At 39.7% G+C, this 20,690-nt stretch overlaps 1 protein-coding gene across 1 annotated transcript in view; it reads left to right on the plus strand.

The window, feature by feature from the left end:
• The first annotated feature begins 2,247 nt into the window (after window positions 1-2,247).
• LOC149163371 (DNA polymerase zeta processivity subunit-like) overlaps window positions 2,248-20,690 on the plus strand; it is a 55,032-nt gene continuing 36,589 nt past the window's right edge. The window contains exons 1-3 of the mRNA XM_089430728.1: window positions 2,248-2,385; window positions 2,501-2,581; window positions 2,690-2,802. Coding sequence (XP_089286854.1) covers window positions 2,355-2,385; window positions 2,501-2,581; window positions 2,690-2,802 — 225 coding nt within the window. The 5' untranslated portion in view covers window positions 2,248-2,354. The remainder of the gene's footprint in view (window positions 2,386-2,500; window positions 2,582-2,689; window positions 2,803-20,690) is intronic.

The raw sequence follows: 20,690 nt of genomic DNA on the forward strand, positions 1-20,690 counted from the left end.
ACAAAATCCTTTTGTGGTGCCCATTCCTCCACAACCCTGAACCCTAAGGTTTGGGGTACCTCCCAAGCTACAAATCTCAACATCCCCAACACTACATCTACCTAGTTATTTTCTTGCCATTTTCTGATACTCTATTTTTTTGCTTTGCAAGCCCCCTTTTCTTGTATATACATTTGATTGCATAGGGATTGAGACAATATAACTTATTCATTATTTAGTTATGCATTTCATTGCATAGAACTTAAGGCAATGGCCCCACAATAAGGGGCCAGAGCTTAAGATTTCTTTGGTTTTTGATTTATCATTGATATCCCTTTCACTTATCTTTTGCAGTTTAAAATTCATATCATGCTCTTTCTCTTTTTTTATACAACTTCATGAACCTTGGGCACCTGAGTCTCTTCTTTCCATGAGATTATGAAGCACAAACCTCTTTGTGGTTCATGTAACATCCAAACCAAGAGAAAGGACAACAGAGATGGGATAGATGGAATGCATTAAGTATAGAAAGGACATCAACATGTCACCCTTATCAAGTTCCTTGGTAGTATCCCTCTCCACAAGAGTGGCACCGCTTGACTAGGAAATTGATGATGACCACTAAGGTGAAACAAGACAAAAGACATAATTACCCCTAGAAGTGAGGGGGTAACAGGGACCATGCCTCTTCAAAGTGGGAAAAACCTACAATATTTAGGACTCTTAGTCTAGCCTCGATAAATGCATTCTTAAGACCAAAATGCTTTACACCATCATGAGTGGACAAACCATGACCACTTGTAACAACCCACAGAAAGGAAAATTTCCATTCCCACTCCCACCAAATAACTTTGTGCCTTAGGTTGTTAATACGTTTAAGACTAACCCTTAACCAATAATAAACAATATAATATCATACTCTGACCAAAAAGTAAATGAACCACAAAACTAGTACCTTAATCGGTTATCACTGAGGCTATAAACCATCTGTCTTAATGTAGTGTGCCTTTCTAAAAGTTACCTGTTTTAGTTCCATACCTGAAGCGAGGACATACTTCGCCTTGTTGCAGTGTAAATATATATTGATGTTCCCTCGAGCATTTTTGTAGGAGGGTGGGGATGCAAGTCAATATTAACAAGACAAAAGTGGTGGTTTTCTCTAACAAAAGAAAACATAGCCATCATAAGTTTTACTTTGAAGGCAACACTCTTGAAGAATTTGCAGATTACAAATACCTTGGAATTGACTTCAATAGAAATCTAAGTTGGGAAGACTATAGAATCAAAGGAACTTTAGGAGGTTGGAAAGCATTCTATGCTTTTCAAAACAGGTGCAAAGACACAAAGTTATGGGATTGGAAGACCATTCAAACTCTTTTTAGGCTTTTAGTGATTCCAATGGTTCTCTATGGATGTGGATTGTGGGCTAGCAGTACATTTGGCTTATTTGGCTTATAGTAGAAGCACATTGAGAAAATTCAAAAACATTTGATTACAAATAAGTTCAAAATCAAAAGTTCAATTCCCTATGATATCTTGCTAAGTGAAGTGGGGGCTATTCCTATTGAAGCAATTGCTATAGTGTGACTCATAAGATATTTAAAAAAAAGCGAGCAAATGAAAGAGGGTAAATGGCCTAAGGTTGTTTTCAATGAAATATTGTGCAAAAGAAAGAAAACTTTGATGCGTCAAAATAACAAATGGTTTAGTAAATGGGGTATTCTCTTGAACACGTACCCCACAAATAATAAAGAGATAAAAACTTTTGTTATGGATAAGTTCCACAAGGGTACTTGAGAAAGAGAAAGTACCATATTGAAGAGTTTAATCCCACTCACAATCATCATCAAAAAGCATACATAGGGGCCAATATCTCATGGAAAGCCAAAATTATTATTGCTCAATTAAGAACTAACTCTCATCAACTCCGTTGTGAGACAAGGTATTGGAAAATACCAAAAAAGTTTAAGGAGAAAAAGTATATTTTTTACCCTATCAAAAAAATAAGAAAATAAATACTTTCCACAAGATCTTCCAAAAGATCAACAATTATATAAATGTCTTAAGATAATTTATTCAGCAAAAAGATTATTAACAAATTAGTAACCCTCATTATCATATTGCATTTAAAAAAAAAAAAAAAAAAAAACAAACAAACAAACGCAGAAATTAAATGACAATGCCTTCTGTCCTATAAACTACCTTTAGCCTGGGGAGACTCCATGTTCTTCTTTTATAAATTGGTTATACAATGATTAAAACGGACGTCAGTTTTTATATACGATGATTATATATGTATATATATGGGGATTGCTAAAGGGATTTTCTTGTGCGTGTGAGGCTACGCTTTTAATCTGGCCGAGGCACTCAAAGGCATGGATCGTACAAAACAACCTCTTCCGCAGGGTAAAGTTCCGCTTTCAAACTCGATCCCTGACCGGTTTATTTTATGGCTAGAAGGCATTCTAAGGTAATATTATGGTGTTTTATATTCACCTTTGTGTGGTTTGCCACCGTGCAGAAATTATTATTCGGACGTTAACAGAATTCCTTGAAGTTGCCATCAATTTCTTGGTGTACGTCCGGGGTGTCTACCCTGCAGGTGTTCTTCATATTCACATTCACTTATATTCAGTTGCAATGGGAAGGCTGCGTGTAAATGTGTAAAAGATTGAAGTTTTGATGTCTGGAATTGGGTGTTTGGGTGCAGAGGCGTTTGAAAGACGGAGATATGTGAATATTCCAGTGCAATGGGCTCGCCACCCTCGCCTCAGAGATTACATCCATTCTGCAGTTGCAAGCCTCCAACCTTTCATTCAAAAGGTACACACGACTACTTTTCTCTATTTGTTTGTGAAGATTAGTGTTTTTCTATTGTTCATCTTTAGATTCTCGCTACTTGCTTCTCCTGTTCCACGGTTACTTAAAATTAGAATACAGAGTTAATTGCATTCGCACAGACCTATCTAAACCCAACATTGGGTGTGATATGAACCTTGATGTTGCGAAATTCACTGTTGGTTTTCTTGAGTTTCAATATTTGATATGTTGACCATTAGGTGCATATCATTATTCCGATGGAGGTTTGCGTCTGTGGTTATCGTTAGGTTCATTTATTATTCATACCGCTGCTTAGTAGTTTCCATATTCAATGCACCATTACATACACACAAGCACTGTTACACTAGCCAGAGCAAGGTTACAGGGAAGTCCTTCCCAATCCCGGTTTCCTGCTCAGAGACCAAAACTAGTACGAAAACCGAAACGTTTTCAAGGCCTTTTTATTACCGGAAAAGATTCTGAGATGTTTTCCTATCCAAAAATGCCAGAAATGACTTCTTTGACAGAGAAAAATGAAAATAAAATAAAATAAAAGGCCTCCCAAATGGAGTAGGATCTGCGTATTGACCTGTTTGTCTATAAATGAACCCCTAAAAGAGCAGAAAAACAGCAAAAAACCCGAAAGTTTTCCTAAACAGAAAACTCTTAAGAGCTATGATTCTTTTTAGGGTTTTTAATTTACAATTTCTAAAATACTTAGATATCCAGCTTTCTGCGTTCCCTAAAATTTTGAAAGGTGCCCTTTCAAAAGTTGAAATCATGCCTCATTTCAAATAACTTTGGCATAGAACATCTAAACCTAGGTCTGATGTGTATCTTGGGGTTGCAAAGTAACAGGTCGCATACCTCGAATTCTAATGTTGATACAATGGCCATTTTTAGGAATTTGGAGATATGCATGCTAATTAGTTTTAGATGGATCTGTGGTAGTAACTATATTCAATGTACCAAATGCATTGTCTAGATTCAGTGCACTATTGCATACACATAAACACCCTCACACACACACAAATATGAAGTATTGATGAATCCACTGCTGCAGATGTGTCTCCTGGTGCAATAACTCTAGAGCTACTCTAGAACTACAGTAGCTGATTTTGCACTAACCTTTTTTATTACACTGATGGTACTCTTTTAGTCCCGCTGATCTACTTTTTTGTGGTCATTATCTTATCTTATCTAGGCAATGAACACTATTTCAATGGAGTTGAGTGATATTATGGTTGTATGTGGATGGAACTAGTTGTCTTGTAAATGCTAATGGGTCGTGTTTTTCCAGCAGAGTATGTGTAGCTAGTTATTAATAGTTTTGCTAAATAGTTGAAATAAATATTTTTTCTCTCAGTAAATAATTATACCTTTATTTCAAGTAGAAATTTGGGTACATTCCTTATATGCATAGCATATTCAAAATGATGAGGACAGACTTCTTCAAAAATTCCTATCCTATTACTGTTCGCTGATGAGCCAATGGCTTCAGATATTAAGTACATTCAAAATTATCCTTTTACAAAGATACATAACTGCCCAGTTCACTAGAACTGTCAAAAGGAGCTAATACAGACAAAACCTGATTAAAAAACCACTATTGGATGACCATGATAAACCAAAAACATGTAAAGAGCAGCACAACTTTTAAAAGTCACACGGCTTTTCTGATGTGATATGCTCGGAATCTTTTCCTTGCAAACCAATTCATACAAGCCCACCTGCAACACAAGACCTTGTTTTGACATATCAGCATCTCCATTTAGTTCCCTGTCAATATGATGAGCTTTAAAGTAGATAAAAGACAGGAGAATATCTTGAATCTGATGCACAAGAGGAGCTAAAGACAATTTCCTTAAAAGGAGGACATAGGAGTGGGCTTTGACCCACTTATGTGTGCACGGGTCATGAAAACATTTAGTATAATCTCTCTGTGTGCAATCACAAGTTCGATCAGTGCCTCAAGGTGCCCCCATGGCTCCAGGCTAGCCTTTATGGTAATTGAACCCTGGCAAATGGTGAAAATTTCGTTGCTTTCCACCATTGGATCCAAGTTGTATCATCCAATCCCTTTGGACTAAATAGATGAAGTAATTGTCCATAAAAACAAAAAATTTCCTACCACCCCTGTAGACTTAACATTAACAATGCATTGTCTATAGCTGGAGAACTACTTGGGAAAATTGAAGAAAATGATAACCATTAGATGCATAGAAGTCTGCAGGGAAGATTGCATGAATCCTCACAGTGTCATGTCCTACACGTCCTCTTCTAGTTAAATTGTCCAAGGGAGGATGAAATAGCCTATCCAACCCTGTAGGCTATAGTCATTTATAAAGGGGGAAACCCATTATTCAGTGTTATTGGGGTAACATTGGGTAAATTGGGGTAATTGGAGGAAAACTTGTGAAAGAAGCAATTTTTGGGGCAAAATGCAGGGAAACTTTGTTAAAATTGGCAACTAGGGCTGAATTCCACTTTGGACAGCTCATTTGATGGAGATGATGATTGCGTTGAATTCCTCTTTTTGAAAGGACCAAAATCGATCTAAAGATCATCAAATTTGGACAAGGGAAAATGTATTTTTGGATTATAAGCCCACATGTGCATATTTGATCAGGTCGTCCCTAAAGCAAATTGGACACCCTTGGAAGGTTATAAATACAAGTGACCTCAACCTCATTTGGACATCATCATGGAGCATTCTTCTATTCTCTTCTTTGGTTTTGGTTCGCACAGGTTTTAGGTAGGTTCACGGAAAGTGTTTGGCACAGGTTCGAGATTATAGGGTCTGAAGCTTGCATGTGTTTTCTAGGGTTTTGTTTCTCAGTCGTAGGCTTACCAAAGGATAGATTCGATTGGTCGCTGGCTTGCAGGCTCAAGGGAGCGATTGGAAGCTCCTAGTCGCTCGCATGCCCACTTCCTCCCTGTGACTGGGACCTAAAGTTGCATTTTTCTGTTGACCGAAGTTTTCGCTTGTTAACCACAAGGTTCGACAGTTGACCGCAGATAGTGACAGTTGATTTCAGGCTTCTCATGTAGGGTCGTGAGTATTAACATTGTTGGGTTCATCTCATGGATATTGTTTTGACCGCAGATAGTGACAGTTGATTTCAGGCTTCTCATGTAGGGTCTTGAGTATTAACATTGTTTTGCTGGATAGTTGTTGTTGGGTGTGTGTTATATTCTTTCCACTACTAGTTACACGTGCTGTACGTTGTGCTAGGTGCAGCGGGAGGGTCACAGGAGGGGCAGCTAGCCCCCCTGCACAGGATTCGAGGCAACGCCCCAAGATATTTTTTTTTTATTCATTTTATGCAGACCCAAGGATGGGGGACAGACCCAAATATGGTGGGCGGACCTACCCATGGTTTTGGGCATGATGGTTTTCTGCCCATGGTATTTTGTAGATCTGGTCAAGAGAACTGTGGTTATGTTCTAATCTAGGGTTAATGGATTGGGGTTATGAATGCTTCAGCATGCATATATATGTGTGTGTGTGTGTGTATTTTAACGTTGAAAGGAATATAATGAAAAATCAATCTGGTAGTCCCGGTTTTGGGATCAAGGGAAAATCTCTGTGTATATTTGTTTTCTGTTCTCGCCATTGTTTATTTTTTCTGTTTTAAGAATTCGTTTGTAGGTAATTTCTGTACAGGTTTAAAACCTACAATTGTATGGATGAAGATATGGATCATTGCACTCTCTTTTGCTGAATCATTCAATGACAATCTAATAAGAAGAAGAATTTGAAAGGTTTTTCCCCATAGTGGATTTTGCCTTGGTCTCTAACCAATCCTAGTTTTTCTATGTGTGGATGCTTTTCTTCTATTGTTCCTTTATGTTCTGTTGCATTAATGATGATGATATTGTTCTTTCTACATAGTTGCATATGTTGTTGAATAATGATGTAAATTTGAATAATGTTATGATGTTATGGGGTGAATTTAATGTGTAAATGAAGAAATGCAATTATCAAAGCAAAGAACAATATAGCCCTAAGAAAATTAACATGGTATCAGAGTTGGGTTGAAGAAAAGTCATGGAGATCACCCCTATGATGACACCATTGATGGAAGCAAGAGAGGATGGAGGAGACCTAAAATAATTCTAGGGTTTGAAGGAAACTCTAGGCAATTTGGTTATTAAGGTTTGATGGATACTATGAGGTTAGGGTTTGGAAGAAACCCTGGTTTATGGCAAATATTTGAGATATGCAATTTAGAAACCCTAGCATGACTAATGTGAAGATGTTCAAGCACTTGTGTTAGATTTGATGAAGCCCTAGATGGGATAGTTTCTATTAGGCTTGGTTGCTGATAAAGTTGGTTGAAATATTGAAGGCAACATTGTTATATGGACAATGGATAGTGATGGCTCTTGAAGGCTGGTTCAAGAGGGAGATGATCACCTCTCATTGAAGATAAGTACTTTTCGATTTATGATGCTCTGTTATGTCTTTACTTTTGTTTAGACTTATTGATCTGATTATTGTTTTGATTATTACTTATACTTCCTACATGTATATGTGAGTATTTGGATACCTCTAACTTCTTTATGAGATATGATAAGTGGATACTTTTGGAGGATCATCTGAGATGTAGGAAAGGTGGCTGGTGCAGGAAGTGAAGACCTACAACTACCCATGATAAAGAAGCTGATTAAATGTTGCTGCTACCAATGCCAAATAAGGAGGTGCACAGGTATCTGAATAATGCAAGGTATGTATGGTGTATTGGTTCAATGTTATGTCTCAACTACAATATTGGATGGCAAGGTAAACCCTAAGACATGATGAGTATATCACCTTCACAAATGGCTCATGCATATGAAAGTTTGATTCATGGTACTCATGATGAGATGATGCATTTAGTTTTGAGCAAGTAACTTACATTCTATTAAGTCATGGTAGAGCTACATAGAACATTGATTTTTGATTTATTGGTATTCTTGATATTTGGCAAGCATATTTCATTTTAGACATGATGGATTTCCTGATCCCACAAAGAAGGCTAGCACATTGATTCTTATATATGGAAACTTGACTCTATTATTAATGAGTGTGATGAGCATGATAACCATGATGATAGAAGTGTAACAATGAGATTGATATTCATGATATTCTTGTTGACCGTGGTTAAGTTTTGATGAGCTTAGTAGTTATGACATATGATAAAATTGAATACCCTGACTTGATGGATTGATTTATGTGACAAAGAAGTAATGTTGTGATCATGATTCTTGAAGTATGCTCCTATTAGCTATTTGATACTAACCCTTGATGAAAGATTGATGTCATGATGTAATGGTGAAGTAGCTAATGCTAACATATATGACCATGATAAATATGTGATATAGTCTGACTTTATGATCTAACAGATTTGCTGATGCATGACAATATTATAGACAGGTTGATGACTTGAATGAAGATGACTGAAGTGGCTTCCCATTCAGAGGGAGAATCTCTCCATAAGATCCTTACTCCTATTATCATTTGCATTATATGTATAGAAGATTCTTTATTGTTGAAGTAAGATTTATGGACATGAATAGACAAATATCTGATATTGTTGGTTTGCAGCAAAGTTTTGGTCTAAGAAGAAAGAGTTTTCCTTACTCTAAGCCTCAACCGCACGAAAGCAAGCCTAAGGGTGCAACTGTAGCCTCTCAACCGCACGAAAGAAGGCCTATGGGTGCGGTTATGCTTGTAGGACACAAAAGTGAAGTTTTGTGCATGAAATTAGAAGTTCACCTGAAGGATGTCAGTGCTACAAACATGGAGCAGACAATAGAAAGTTATATGAGTAGGGAAGTTTGAATGTTTGACTTACTATAATGTGAATATGTTGACTAAAATTGTGTTTGTAGGTGACCAGAATATGCATATCAATATGTCATTCTGCTTTAACCATTGAAGCTAGTGTATGACAATATTTAATAAAAATTGCAAGGGTTTGACTAGATTTGGCCGATTGATATAAATAAGCAGTGTTTGGAGTTTTGACATGATGCTTGATAATGATTTAGAACTTTGACTTGATGGTGAGACATGTTTTGGGCTGTATATCTCATCGTGATAGCAAATTTTGGGTTTTGACCTGATGACTAATGATTTGATTTGACAACTGATGATTTGCCTTGACAACAATGCTATATGGGCATAGTGACTAATATTAACATTCAATAATGGTTTTGTATTGGCCTCATTGTCTTTGGCACATTGACTGAAGTATAAACAATTGTGATTCAGTTTGAAGTAATCCCAAAATGAGTGGATGAAACCTATATGACTTGTCCCTGAAGTATCCATTCATATTTAGTAGCAGTAATGACTCATGCTATGATCATGAGTATGGCTTGATAAAGTTTGATTGGATAGTGCTTGGTAAATAAAAAGTTTTTGTAACTTGATATTTGGATATGAGCTCTACCTGTCACTTGGTCCAAAGAATTTGTTACAGTGATAGAGATGATTTTGATTTTAGTTTTTGATCTGACATCTAAGGGTTTAATAAGCTTACTTAGTTGATTTGATTGCACAATATTAATTTATGTAAGGCTGAGCATATTGGTTTGGTAAAGTGTTATGTTTACAAAAAGCATTGTATGAAGCAAGCTCCCCGAGCTTGGTATGTCCGCATTGATAGTTACCTGGTGAAGCCAAGATGTGTCGATCCAAACCTCTACTTTAAAAGTGGTCCAAGGTATGATTTGGTTTTATACATTGATGGTCTACTCTTGACAGGTAATGAGCCTCTGATGATCAAAGCAACAGGGAGTTGGCTTATGAAGCTCAAAATTAAGAATCATGGCATGTTGAATTACTTTATGAAGTTTGAAAAAAAATCTATATCATGAAGCAGTTGAATTTTTGGAAAATGGAAATACAAATCCTTGGACACACCAATTGAATTTCAAGAAATTATGAAGAGATAATGTTGAACTTGACTTGGCAACTGACAGTTGATTGAAGCATTGATGTTCCGTTTGAACACCCATCTGTATATATATATGTTGTGCATAGAACCTAAGTGAATTCATAATTGAACTGCTTCATACACATTGAGTTGCCACCGAGCACCCTTCGAGATATCTGCATGGGACTATCAATTTTTTGGTCTGAGACATTCTTCCTATGATATGTGACTGCATGGATGTATTGATGTTGTTTGGGATCTTTGTTGATGAGATAAGCACATTTGGGTGCTGCCTTAGTATGAGATCTGCCATGATGTTTTGGATGAGAAGTTCGTAGCTTTAAGCACGATCGAGGTTGAGTATGATGTTTCTAGCATGGCTAGCTGTGAGGCAGGATCAAGAAGCTCTTTGGAGATATGTTAGGTTCTGGATATGACATGGATACAATGGACGACAAAAAGTGGTATCCGATTGGTAAAGAATCCTGTATATAGCTGGGACTGAGATACGCAGGCTTAGGCTTGTGGTGGGCACCTCCGTGAGAGGGAGGACGACTATGTTATCCTTTTTGTGATATATATATATGTATATTTTTTTTTGTTCTTATGTAATATTTGATTTGATGTTCGGTATGAACGAGAGACAACTGTTATTGAGACATGATGATTATATATGAGCACGATGATATGTTGTTGATCTACAGAGAGCATCATTGATCGAGGACACTAAGCCAACTCTTCCCCCCTGTTTGAGCTCCCAGGGTGTGGAATTGAGATGGAGGGCTCCTGGGGTTGAGGGATATCTAGACAATAGGGTATCACCCCTATCTGTTACCAATAGGGTTGGAGATGTTGCTCCCCTATCTTGGTCTTGTTAATTTTTCAAATTGTTCTATGTTGTATCAATTACTTTAGCCCAATTCCAAGCTTCAATTAGCAATATTACAATTAGTCTTTCTATTCATCAACAGTAACTGAAGATAGAAAAATATATGCAATGACAAAGAAGAGAATCAGCATAGCAACAAGAGACACTAGTTTTGGTCAAAGACCAGGGAAAAACCTCACTAGGGGGAAAACCCTTTGAAATTCTTTCTTTATTAGATTGTCATAAAATGTTCAGTAGAGAGTACAATGAGCCCAATACAATATGTTCAACAATACAACCCAACAACTTCAGAAACTAGTTTACAGTGGCAGAATAAATCAGAGACAACTTGATTTAGAGTTCAGATAGTGGTAAAAAACTTCGGATGATGGTCAACTGTAGTCAAACCCTTGGATGCTCTTGAAGAAATTTCAACCCCCACTCCGGTTATCAATTTTCCTTATCACTCTGTGCATTTAGTTTCAAATCCAAGCATGATAAAAAATCTAAAATCTGGAAATGACAATATTTTTCTGAAAACACAAATTTAGAGATTTCACAACTGCTGAAATTGCAGAAATAAAACATAGCAAAATTATGACAGCCACACAGAGAAAATAACACAGTGATTTTTGGTCAATGTGACCCCGGAAAAACCCCCTACAACTCTTGGGGAAAACCAGTTTGAGAGCTCTTCTTGATTTCTGAAAATGCTTTTACAGAGAAACTGAAATACATAGTAAAAATTCCAGCAACCACAAATTACGACTTATCTCGATTTTCGTGCTTGAACTTTGCCTTGAAAATCGTGCCAATCAGCAAACAACCAAAACATAAAATTTTCTAGCAATAAAATAGCATTAAATGTTGTATGACCTGCCTTGAAAAATGTGCACAAAACTTGCTGTATGGACTGTATGGACTATACGGATTTCAACAGTATGGTTGCCTCGAAATTCATGCCCTTGCTGATGTCCCTCTTCCTTGATTTCTGTGCTGTCCTCTTCCTCGATATCCGTGCCTTCCTCCTGCTGTATGATTTTGCCTTGGGATGCATGCCAATAAGTGCTACTGCCCAGATTTGCTGAAATGTCTTCTTGCTACTCTCCTTCACTTCTTCACTGCTCAGAAATTTTCTCCTTGCTCTCTCTACTCTTTCTCTCAAATGCTCATGAAAGAATGAATGATTTTTTCCTCCTCTCTTTTTCTTTTATTCTCTAAATGACCTTTTGGGTTATCCTAAGATCTAATGGCTGAGATTCATCTAAATCTAGGGATGAGAATAAATGTGCATTTAATTCTCACTTTCTATTTTTTAACTCACCCATTTAAATAAAGACCCACTTAGCCTTTTATTTCCATAGTCACTTTTTCGCTTTCTAATTCTTCATTGACTTTAATAAAGTCACCTTTAAATTGGAATGTAACTTTACCCCTTATAAAGTCACTTTTAAATTAGAATGTACCTTTACCATTTATAAAGTCACTTTTAAATTAAGTTGACTTTACCACTTATAAAGTCACTTTAGGAGAAAAGTAAAAAATAAATTTGGACACTTTTCCCTAGGCCAAAGATCAAAGCCTTAGGGAACCACTTGTCCTCTTACGGAGGAAAGTGTTCCTCACCATTCCCATCTTGTCTCTGAAGTAGACATGCTTGCCCCGTGGTAAGGCTTAGGCTTTGGTGAAAATGTCCGCTACCTGCTCATTTGTGGAAATGTACTCAAGCTTGACAACTCCCTTTTGGACATAGTCTCTAATGAAGCGATACTTGATCTCAATATGCTTTGACTTGTCATGAAAAACTGGATTCTCCGTGAGTTTTATACAACTCTGGTTATCACAGTAAATTACTGAAGGTCTTAATGCTTGACCAAATAGACCAAACAACATCTTGCGAAGCCATATGGCCTCACAACTAGCCAAATTAGCAACCATATACTTTGTCTCAACTGAGCTCAATGCAACTGACTGTTGTTTCCGGCTGATCCAGGACACAACTTCCGAACCCAACCCAAAATAGCACCCGGAAGTACTCTTCCTATCTGAAGCACAAACTGCCCAATCCGAATCCGTGTACCCTTCCAGTCTCACTCCATCACCCTGTCTATAATCCAGACCAAAATCCACAGTGTCCTGCAAGTAACGAAGAATGTGTTTTGCAGCCACCCAGTGCACTCTCTTGGGCTCACACATGAACTGACTCATAGTGTTAATTGCAAAACATATATTTGGTCGAATGTTGACCAAATACATCAATTTACCAATCATCTGTCTGTAGAGAGTAGGATCCACCAACTCAGAATCAGAAGCGTGAAGCTTCTTCCAGTTAGTGATCATAGTTGTAGGCATGGGTTTGCAGTCCTCCATGTGAAATCTGCTAAGAATATCCACAATGTACTTCCCTTGTCCTAGGAAGAAATGCCCCTCCTCCTGCCACACCTCCAATCCCAGAAAATAATGCATCAAGCTGATATTCTTCATCTCAAACTCTGAAGCAAGATCTCTCTTGCAACCCTCAACGAGTCTCTCTGCACCAGTGATGATCAATTCATCAACATACAACACCAGAATGAGAGGCTCCTCACCCACCACAATGAAGTATAGGTTCGGATCAGCCTCACTCTTTGTGAAATCCAACTGCTGCAAGTATGTATCAATCCTCGAGTACCAGGCTTTAGGAGCTTGCTTTAGGCCATAGAGTGCCTTTTTCAATCTGCATACATGGGACTCCTTCCCATGCACCTTAAAGCCCTGCGACTGCTCAATATAAACCTCCTATTGAATGAAGCCATTGAGAAATGCGGTCTTCACATCCATCTGGTGGATCTTCCAACCCATCTCTGCTGCAATTGATATAATGGAGTGAATAGATGTATACCGAGCTATGGGAGCGAAGGTCTCCTCATAGTCAACTCCCTCTACCTGTGAGAACCCTCTCGCCACAAATTGAGCCTTGAACTTCTCGATGCTGCCATCTGCAGCATGCTTTATCTTGTAGAGCCATCTAGAAGTAACCACTGATTTACCTTCAGGCCTCGACATGACCTCCCAAACATCGTTCTTCATAATAGAAGAATACTCATCCATCATGGCCTCTCTCCAGACCTACTGGTTAGTTGCCTCCTCATAACTAGAAGGCTCGGAGTCCACAATGCTTGTTAACAATGCCATGTAACTATAGAACCGCTCAGGTGGTTTACTCTCTCTAACCTGTCTCTTTGGCCCAACAACTGATGTGGCCTCGCGCAAGGTATCTTGAAGCCACAAATTGAGCCTTATAGAACCCTCTCGCCACAAATTGAACCTTGAACTTCTGGATGCTGCCATCTGCAGTATGCTTTATCTTGTAGAGCCATCTAGAAGTAACAACTGATTTACCTTCAGGCCTCGGCACTACCTCCCAAACATTGTTCTTCATAATAGAAGAATACTCATCCATCATGGCCTCTCTCCAGACCTACTGGCTGGCTGCCTCCTCATAACTAGAAGGCTCGAAGTCCACAATGCTTGTTACCAATGCCATGTAACTATAGAATTGCTCAGGTGGTTTACTCTCTCTAACCTGTCTCTTTGGCCCAGCAACTGATGTGGCCTCGCGCAAGGTATCTTGAAGCCACTTGGGCTTCCTCTTCCCTGAGCATACTTCTCCCACCGGAGTGAAAGAATCCTCATCATCATCAGAAGCCTGAACTCTTGAAGGCCTGCGAATTGTCCATTAGTGGACTACCCTGTGAACTGCTCTGCGGATTGCCCTGCATGCTGCCCGAAGAACCACCCACCTGACTCTGAGAGCCACTGCTCACTGATGGACCTGACATTGTAATCGATGTACCTCCTGATCCCTGACCACTGGATCCCTGTGACTGACTCAACTGCTCTCGAGGGTCTGGTGACTCTGGATACTCTAACTCCCGTGACCTCCTGAAAGCTCTCTCCTCCTCGAACTTCACATCCCGCCTGACAACCACTTTCATTTACGCAGGAATATAAATTCGATAAGCTTTCGAGGTCTCGCTATAACCCACAAAGATGCCCTTGTCTGCAGTGGGCTTTAGCTTGGTCCTGTTCTCTTTGGGGACATAGGAATATGTAAGGCACCCAAAGATACGAAAGTGCCCAACATCAAGCTTCTTCCCAGAAAAAGCCTCCTCCGGAGTCACATTCCCCAAGGCACGATGTGGACTCCTGTTCTGCAAGTACACAACAATGTTGTAGGCTTCTGCCCACAAAAATAAAGGTAACCCTTGATCATGAAGCATGGCTTTGGCAGCCCCTGCAATAGATCTGTTCTTCCTCTCCGCAACCCCATTCTGCTGGCGGTAGTAAGGAACTGTGAACTCCCTTCTAATTCCTGCCTCAGCACAAAAATCAACAAACTCACCAAGGGTATACTCCTCTCCATTGTCCGACCTGAGGACCTTGATCTTCCTACCTGTCTGGGTCTCCACAAGAGCTTTGAACTCTTGAAACCGCTTGAAGACCTCACTCTTGGTCTTCAAGAAATAAATCTAGGGCTTCTGGAGTGGTCATCAATGAATAAAACATAGTACTCAGCCACTCAAGGATACATGATACATCCGACCACTCACATCGGTATGAATCAAGACAAGGATCCCGGTCGCTCTGCTGTCACTATTGAGAAAAGGGGATCTAGCAAACTTCCCCATAGCACATCCTCTGCATACATTAAGGTGATCAGAATTGAAATCTGGCACACCAGTGGTGATCTCTTGCAATGTACTCATGGCCCCATGATACATGTGCCCCATCCTGCGGTGCCAAATCTCACACAACTCTGAACTGCTAGATCTGCTGTTGGCCTTGTCTCGACTGTTGCTACTCAATGCCATCAGGGGCTGGAATGAGAACTTGTACACCTTGGCATGGCGCACACCAATCTCTCTAGCTAAAGAAGCTAGAGTTCCCCTAGGATATATAAGCACTTGCCCTCTCCTGAACAACACATCATACCCTCTGTCCTCAAGTGCTGAGACGGATATCAGGTTCTTCATTCCAGGCACATATAGAACATCTGACACTTTCAAGGGAGGTTTGGGTCCCCTATCAAATGTCAATGTCCCCACACCAACTGCTTTAACAACGCCGTCATCACCAAGTACTACCTCCATATCAGTATGACCCTCTGAAAGCTTTGAGAAGTATTCTCTGACTACTGTCATGTGGCGGGAAGCGCCACTGTCAACATACCAAATGCTAGAAGATGCTCTGCTAGTAGCAGGGAATGCAAACTCCCTCTGAACCTGTATGGCAGGTGATCCTGCACTAGTGGCCTCACAAGCTATGAACCCAAACTCCTGATCAAAGCTCTCTGAGAAGCTCTCTATCTCTGCAGAAGCTGCCATGGGTTTGTCTTTCCCTTTCTTGTTCTTCTTCTCTAGACACACAACAGCATAGTGTCCCAACTTTTGACAATTCCAACATTTGACTTTGGAATAGTCCTCCTTGTTTTGTTGCTTGCCTTTACCTTTGCCTTTGCCTCCACTGTTGGAAGCTTGCTTCTTTGTTCTGCCATTCTTGCCTCTTGCTAACAATGCCACATTGTTATCCTCCTCCACCTGTTTGGCTGCCCCAAGATGGTTCTTTTTGATCTCATTCTGAATGCAATCATCCCACAACCTCTCCCAATCGGGAAGGTTTTCCCGTGCAACAATGCCATCCACAAAATTCTCCCAAGTCTTGGGAAGACCATTCAAAGCAATCCTCACCAACTCAATGGGTGCAATGATCTCACCTACGGCTACCAACTCATCTCTCACTGAAGTGATCTTTGTGAGGTATGTTGTAGCACTGTTAGTCTTAGCCATTTTAATGGCCTTCAGTTTCTCCTTTAGGACCATTTTTCTGTTTTCATTTGAGTTCTAGTAAAGACTGTCCACATCTCATGTGCATAAGTCTTTCCTCTCACATGAGGAATGACATGGTCTTTGATTCCTTCCAGAATCAATCTTTTTGCCTTAGCGTTCTTTTTGTTAAACTCTGCCAACTGTACAGGGTTAGCAGATACTACTACTGGGTTTTGTGTGGTATGTACCATAATGCCCCAGACTTCTGCTTCCTCAAAGATGCTCTGGAGCTCTGGACTCTCTCCTTCCATGCACCATAGTTGTTCTGCCCATCCAACCTGTCTTCAACACTCAAACCCAAAGACATGTTTCACTCTCCTACCAAACTGAAATTTTCAAATTTGTGGTAAAGGTTTTTGTTTTCTGTGTAAAAATCAACTTGCTGTAATTTTCACTTTGTTGTCCCAAACTACACTTTTCAGCCAACCAAGCTCTGATACCATGAAGAAATTTCAACCCCCACTCCGATTATCAGTTTTCCTTATCACTCCATGCATTTAGTTTTAAATCCAAGCATGATAAAAATTCTAAAATCTGAAAATGACAATATTTTTCTGAAAACACAAATTTAGAGATTTCACAACTGCTGAAATTGCAGAAATAAAACATAGCAAAATTATGATAGCCACATAGAAAATAACACAGTGATTTTTGGTCAATGTGACCGTGGAAAAACCCTCTACAACTCTTGGGGAAAACTAGTTTGAGAGCTCATATTTATTTCTGAAAATGCTTTTATAGAGAAACTGAAATACACAGTAAAAATTTCAGTAACCACAAATTACAACTTATCTCGATTTTCATGCTTGAACTCCGCCTTGAAAATCGTGCCAATTAGAAAATAGCAAAAACAGAATTTTTTCCAGCAATAAAACAACATTAAATGTTGTATGACATGCCTCGAGAAAATTGCCAAGAAATTGCTGTACGGACTGTACAGAGTTCAGCAGTACGGTTGCCTCTAAATTTGTGCCCAAATCTGCCTCGAAATTTGTGCCCTTATTGCTGTCCCTCTTCTTCGATTTTTGTGCTGCCCCTCTTTCTCGATACCTATGCCTTTCTCCTGCTATACAATTTTGCCTTGGGATGTGTGCCAATAAATGCTGCTGCCCAGATTCGCTGAAATGTCTTCTTGCTACTCTCTCACTTCCTCACTACTCAAAAGTTTTCTCTTTGCTCTCTCTTATCTCTCTCAAATGCTCATGAAAGAATGAATGATCTTTTCCTCTTCTCTTCTCCTTTTATTTTCTAAATGACCTTTTGGGTTACCCTGAGATCTAATCGCTGAGATTCATTTAGATTTAGTGATGAAAATAAATGTGCATTTAATTTTCACTTTATATTTTTTAACTCACCCACTTAAATAAAGACCCACTTAGCCTTTTATTTCCATAGTCACTTTTTCACTTTCTAATTCTTCATTGACTTTAATAAAGTCACCTTTAAATTAGAATGTAACTTTACCACTTATAAAGTCACTTTAGGAGAAAAGTAAAGATAAATTTGGACACTTTTCCCTAGGCCAAAGATCAAAGCCTTAGGGAACCACTTGTCGTCTGGTACGCAAATTTTAACAGCTCCCTTCAGGTTAGCATGCGTGCCTGTAGCATCTTGGACGTTGTCTTGACCATAGGATGTGTGCGTCCAGGTTCCCAGTTCTGTGCCAATGTTTAGAACAAAAACCCTAATTTTTTGCGAGCTTCAGATCTGAGACTTCGGACCTCCGTACAACCTTTTCCTTTGCCAATGTGTCAAACCAAATCAGATAGAAGAGAAGAAGATGCTTGATGTTGTGATGTCCAAATGAGCTTCTAGGTCACTTGTATTTATAGGCTTCTAGGGGTGTCCAACAATGTCCATTTGATGTTGAGGCTGACCTGTATGAGAGTGAAGCCGACCTAATCCAATATCCATGAGTGGGTGCACAAAATCAAAAACCAACTTCTGCTTGTCCGAACGAGGTGATCTTTAGGTCGATTTTGGTCCTCTCAAAAAGAGGAATTCAATGCCATCATCATCTCCATCAAATGAGTAGTCCAAAGTGGAATTTGACTGCAGTTGCATATTTTTAACACTCCCTCTCAACTAGGGAGAATTCCACTTGTAAAACTTATCCATCGATCAATGTGTCATCCTGTCATCATGTGTACAAATATGCTCAACTCTATCTGTTGAAACATTCTCAAATCTAAAGAAGAAGAATCATGGGGAGCAAAAGCTACCACCCTTTGTCCATCGGGCTACAACCCAGAATCTCTATCAGCGGGCTACTACTTGGAATATCTGTCAGTGGGCTACTACTTGGAATATTTTTCAGCGGGCTACTACTCGAAAATATCTGTCATCGGGCTACTACCCGAAAATATCTGTCATTGGGCTACTACCCGGAAATCTCTATCATCAGCTACTATCCGGAAATATCATGGGGGAAGCTACTACTTTGACCCCATATCGAGCAATAGGTGATGTAGGGGAGCTACTACTCAACCCATCCTATTGCCCACCGATCTTCCCAACAATGACCCTTAAGAGTCATGTGGTAGAACACCTACATCATAATCCTAGCTTGGGCAAGATACTCGACTTACCAAAGGTAAGGATCTCACGCCCCAAGCCTCCTCACCCATTGACCAGACGATGAGGGATAATCCCAACAAACCTAGCTTATGGGTATGATGCCAACTGGGTGTACTCTGCAAAGACCAAGATAGGGTGAGCTACAAAGACCAAGATAGGGTGAGCTACTACTCCAACCCTATGGGTAACAGATAGGGGTGATACCCTATTGTCCAGAGTTCCCTCAACCCCAGGAGCCCTCTATCTCAATTCCTCACCCTGGGAGCTCAAACAGGGGGGAAGAGTATGGCTCAGTGTCCTTAATCAGTGGTGCCCCTTATCAGGAGGGGTCACATCCATCAGTCCAAGCTGCTCTTTGAAGACCAAGAACTTCCCTTTCGGCAAAGCCTTGGTGAGAATATTTGCAATCTGCTCATCTGTCGATATGTGATGGAGTCGAACGACTCCTCTTTGTACCATATCATGAATGAAGTGGTATTGGATCTCTATGTGCTTGGACTTGTCATGGAACACGAGATTCTCTGCCAAACGGATCCCACTCTTGTTGTCGCAATATATCACTATAGTGTCTAGGACCTGCTCAAATAGCTCTCCAAAGAGCTTCCTCAACCAAACTGCTTCGCAACTAGCCATGCTAGTAGCAATATACTCTGCCTCGGCGGTACTCAATGCTACGGACTTCTACTTCCTGCTCATCCAAGATATCATGGTAGATCCAAGACTAAAACAACATCTTGACGTACTCTTTCTGTCGATAACATTTCCCACCTAGTTAGCATCGGTGTATCCATGAAGTCGAACATCTCCGACAGAGTATCTCAGACCAAGTGTAATCGTTCCTTGCAAATATCTCAAAATGTGTTTGGTAGCGGTCCAATGTGCATGGAGAGGCTCGGTCATGAATTGACTCAACGTGTTCATTGCATAACATATGTACGGATGGGTGTTCACAAGGAACATCAGAGCCCTAATCAATTGTCTATATTTGGATGGATTCGCCAAATCGGGTCCTGCAACTTCTCCACATAACTTCTTGAAGTTCATTTCCATCGGTGTGGGTAGGGACTTGCATTCTATCATTCCAAATCTTTCCAACAACTTCACAACATATTTTCCTTGTGAAAGGAAAATCTCATCGGGCCTTTGCCACACCTCAAGGCCTAGAAAATAATGCATGAGTCCAAGGTCCTTCATCTCGAATTCAGAGGATAACTCCCTCTTACACTCGATCATCAGGGGCTTACTTCCATGCTCTTGGGGCTTTCTTCAAACCATACAATGCCTTTTTCAATCTACAAACACGTGTCTTTCGTGCTTCTACTTCAAATCCTTGTGGTTGTTCAATGTAGCATGTCATGGAGGAATGCGGTCTTTACGTCCATCTGATGAAGGGTCCATCCTTGACTTGTGGCAAGGGAAACTATCGAATGAATGGTTGTATATCGAGCCATAGGTGCAAATATATCATCATAATCTTCTCCCTCTTTCTAGGAGAATCCTCGAGCCACGAACCTCGCCTTGTATTTTTCAATGCTTCCATCAATTCCATGCTTGATCTTGAATATCCACTTCGAAGTTACCACGGATTTCCCCTTCGGTCTCTGCACAACAACCCATACATCATTCTTCATAATAGATTCATATTCCTCGGCC

This window comes from Pinus tabuliformis, chromosome 5_1 (assembly GCF_031772625.1).
Source record: "Pinus tabuliformis cultivar Carrire ecotype Pingquan chromosome 5_1, CPIR1, whole genome shotgun sequence".
NCBI lineage: Eukaryota > Viridiplantae > Streptophyta > Pinopsida > Pinales > Pinaceae > Pinus > Pinus tabuliformis.